We start from the raw sequence: 1,621 nt of genomic DNA on the forward strand, positions 1-1,621 counted from the left end.
TTTTGATATTTATAATGTTTGTGCTAGACTTAAGGTCATTGTCATTAATTTAATGTACAAATGGGATCACTAGGTTAATTAGCCCTTCTTAGAAATTTGGGTTTAGAAACAATCTCGTACAACAATCAACAAAATTATACTTCTCTGTTTTTTATATGATTTGTGATGGATTTTAAATGGGTGTGTCTTTTTTTAATGAACAGTAAGTATGAAAAATTGGTTATGTTAGGATGCTAAGATTATGCATATTTCCTCCCCAATTTTTAAAAAATACTCTTGGCTTCTTTTTTCAATTAAAAAAAAAAATCAAGCCTTTCCCATAGCTATTTGAAATCTGTGGTACATGTTTTAAAATGAGGGATTACATTAATTGCAGTTGTCCTCCTTAATTGAAACGCTGTATAACCAAATCCTGCCTGGTTGGTTCTTGTCCGTAGATGGAGTACTGTGAAAAGAGCACTTTACGCGACACCATTGACCAGGGACTGTATCAAGACACCATCAGACTCTGGAGGCTTTTTCGAGAGATTCTGGATGGATTGGCTTATATCCATGAGAAAGTAAACTTTACAACAGTTCATATCTGAAAATTTCTGTTTACATAAAATTTAGGACTGAGTAAAAAAATAATATAAGATTGGAGAAAGACAGAAATAGGGAAAATTATGGACGTATTGAAATAATCTACTTTTATAGGAAATAGAACAGTGTGTCAAAAGATAAGAAAAATCAAGAGAAGAATAATATTTCATGATGCATGAAAATTCTATGAACTTCAGATTTCAGTGTTCGTAAATAACATGTTACTAGAACACGGCCACGTTTGTTTGTTTACATATAGCCTATGGCTGTTTTTGTGCTACTGCTACAGAGTTGAATAGTTGCAACAGAGACTGTATGGCCCATTAAAGCCTAAAATATTTACTTTCTGGCCCTTCACAGAAAAAGCTTGCCAACCTCTAGGTTGGAGAAAATATATGAACGTGTTTGGAATGTGAGGATGATTCTTTGAGTAGTTTAGAATAAAGTGAGAGTGTGGTTAATACGTGCCATGTTATTTGATTCTGACTTAGTGCCGTCCACCCTACGAGCATGGAGAAACCAGAAAGCCAGCTAGCAAGGACAGAGATGAGACTCTGAGTAACATAGTTTGCCGCATGTAGAGAATATCATTTTAAAGCTAGAAATTGCCATTACAATGTAAATGCTAATGGGTCTAGCTTCAGGATGAAATACTGCTTACTTTTTTTTTTTAATGGAATTATCTAATACATTAGCCAGTGTAAGTATGTTTTCTCCTTTGCCTCAATTTTCTTTAACCTTAAAATGTTTATACTGTACCATATTTATACTAAAAAGCCAGGACTGTAATTTACGCATGTCTAGTTTATAAATGATTTTGTGGAAGCAGAATTTGCACGGTTATAAATAAGAATGAGTTCTAACTAAGGCCGTTAGAACCCTGTTACATCCTGAGGTCCTAGAACTGTGCCCTGTATGCTCTCTTTCTAATTTGCTCAGTATCTGCTAATCATTGACTAACACTGTGCCACACCTAGAAATACGGAGAGGCACAAGTATGTGACCCATACTTGAAAAGGACTTCTTTTTTTTTTTTTTT

At 34.2% G+C, this 1,621-nt stretch overlaps 1 protein-coding gene across 1 annotated transcript in view; it reads left to right on the plus strand.

Moving 5' to 3' along the window:
- EIF2AK4 (eukaryotic translation initiation factor 2 alpha kinase 4) overlaps positions 1–1,621 on the plus strand; it is a 111,286-nt gene that overhangs the window by 59,586 nt on the left and 50,079 nt on the right. Inside the window, exon 13 of the mRNA XM_019644852.1 lies at positions 438–575. Coding sequence (XP_019500397.1) covers positions 438–575 — 138 coding nt within the window. The remainder of the gene's footprint in view (positions 1–437; positions 576–1,621) is intronic.

Source organism: Hipposideros armiger, unplaced genomic scaffold, assembly GCF_001890085.2.
Source record: "Hipposideros armiger isolate ML-2016 unplaced genomic scaffold, ASM189008v1 scaffold_92, whole genome shotgun sequence".
In the NCBI taxonomy this organism is placed as follows: domain Eukaryota; kingdom Metazoa; phylum Chordata; class Mammalia; order Chiroptera; family Hipposideridae; genus Hipposideros; species Hipposideros armiger.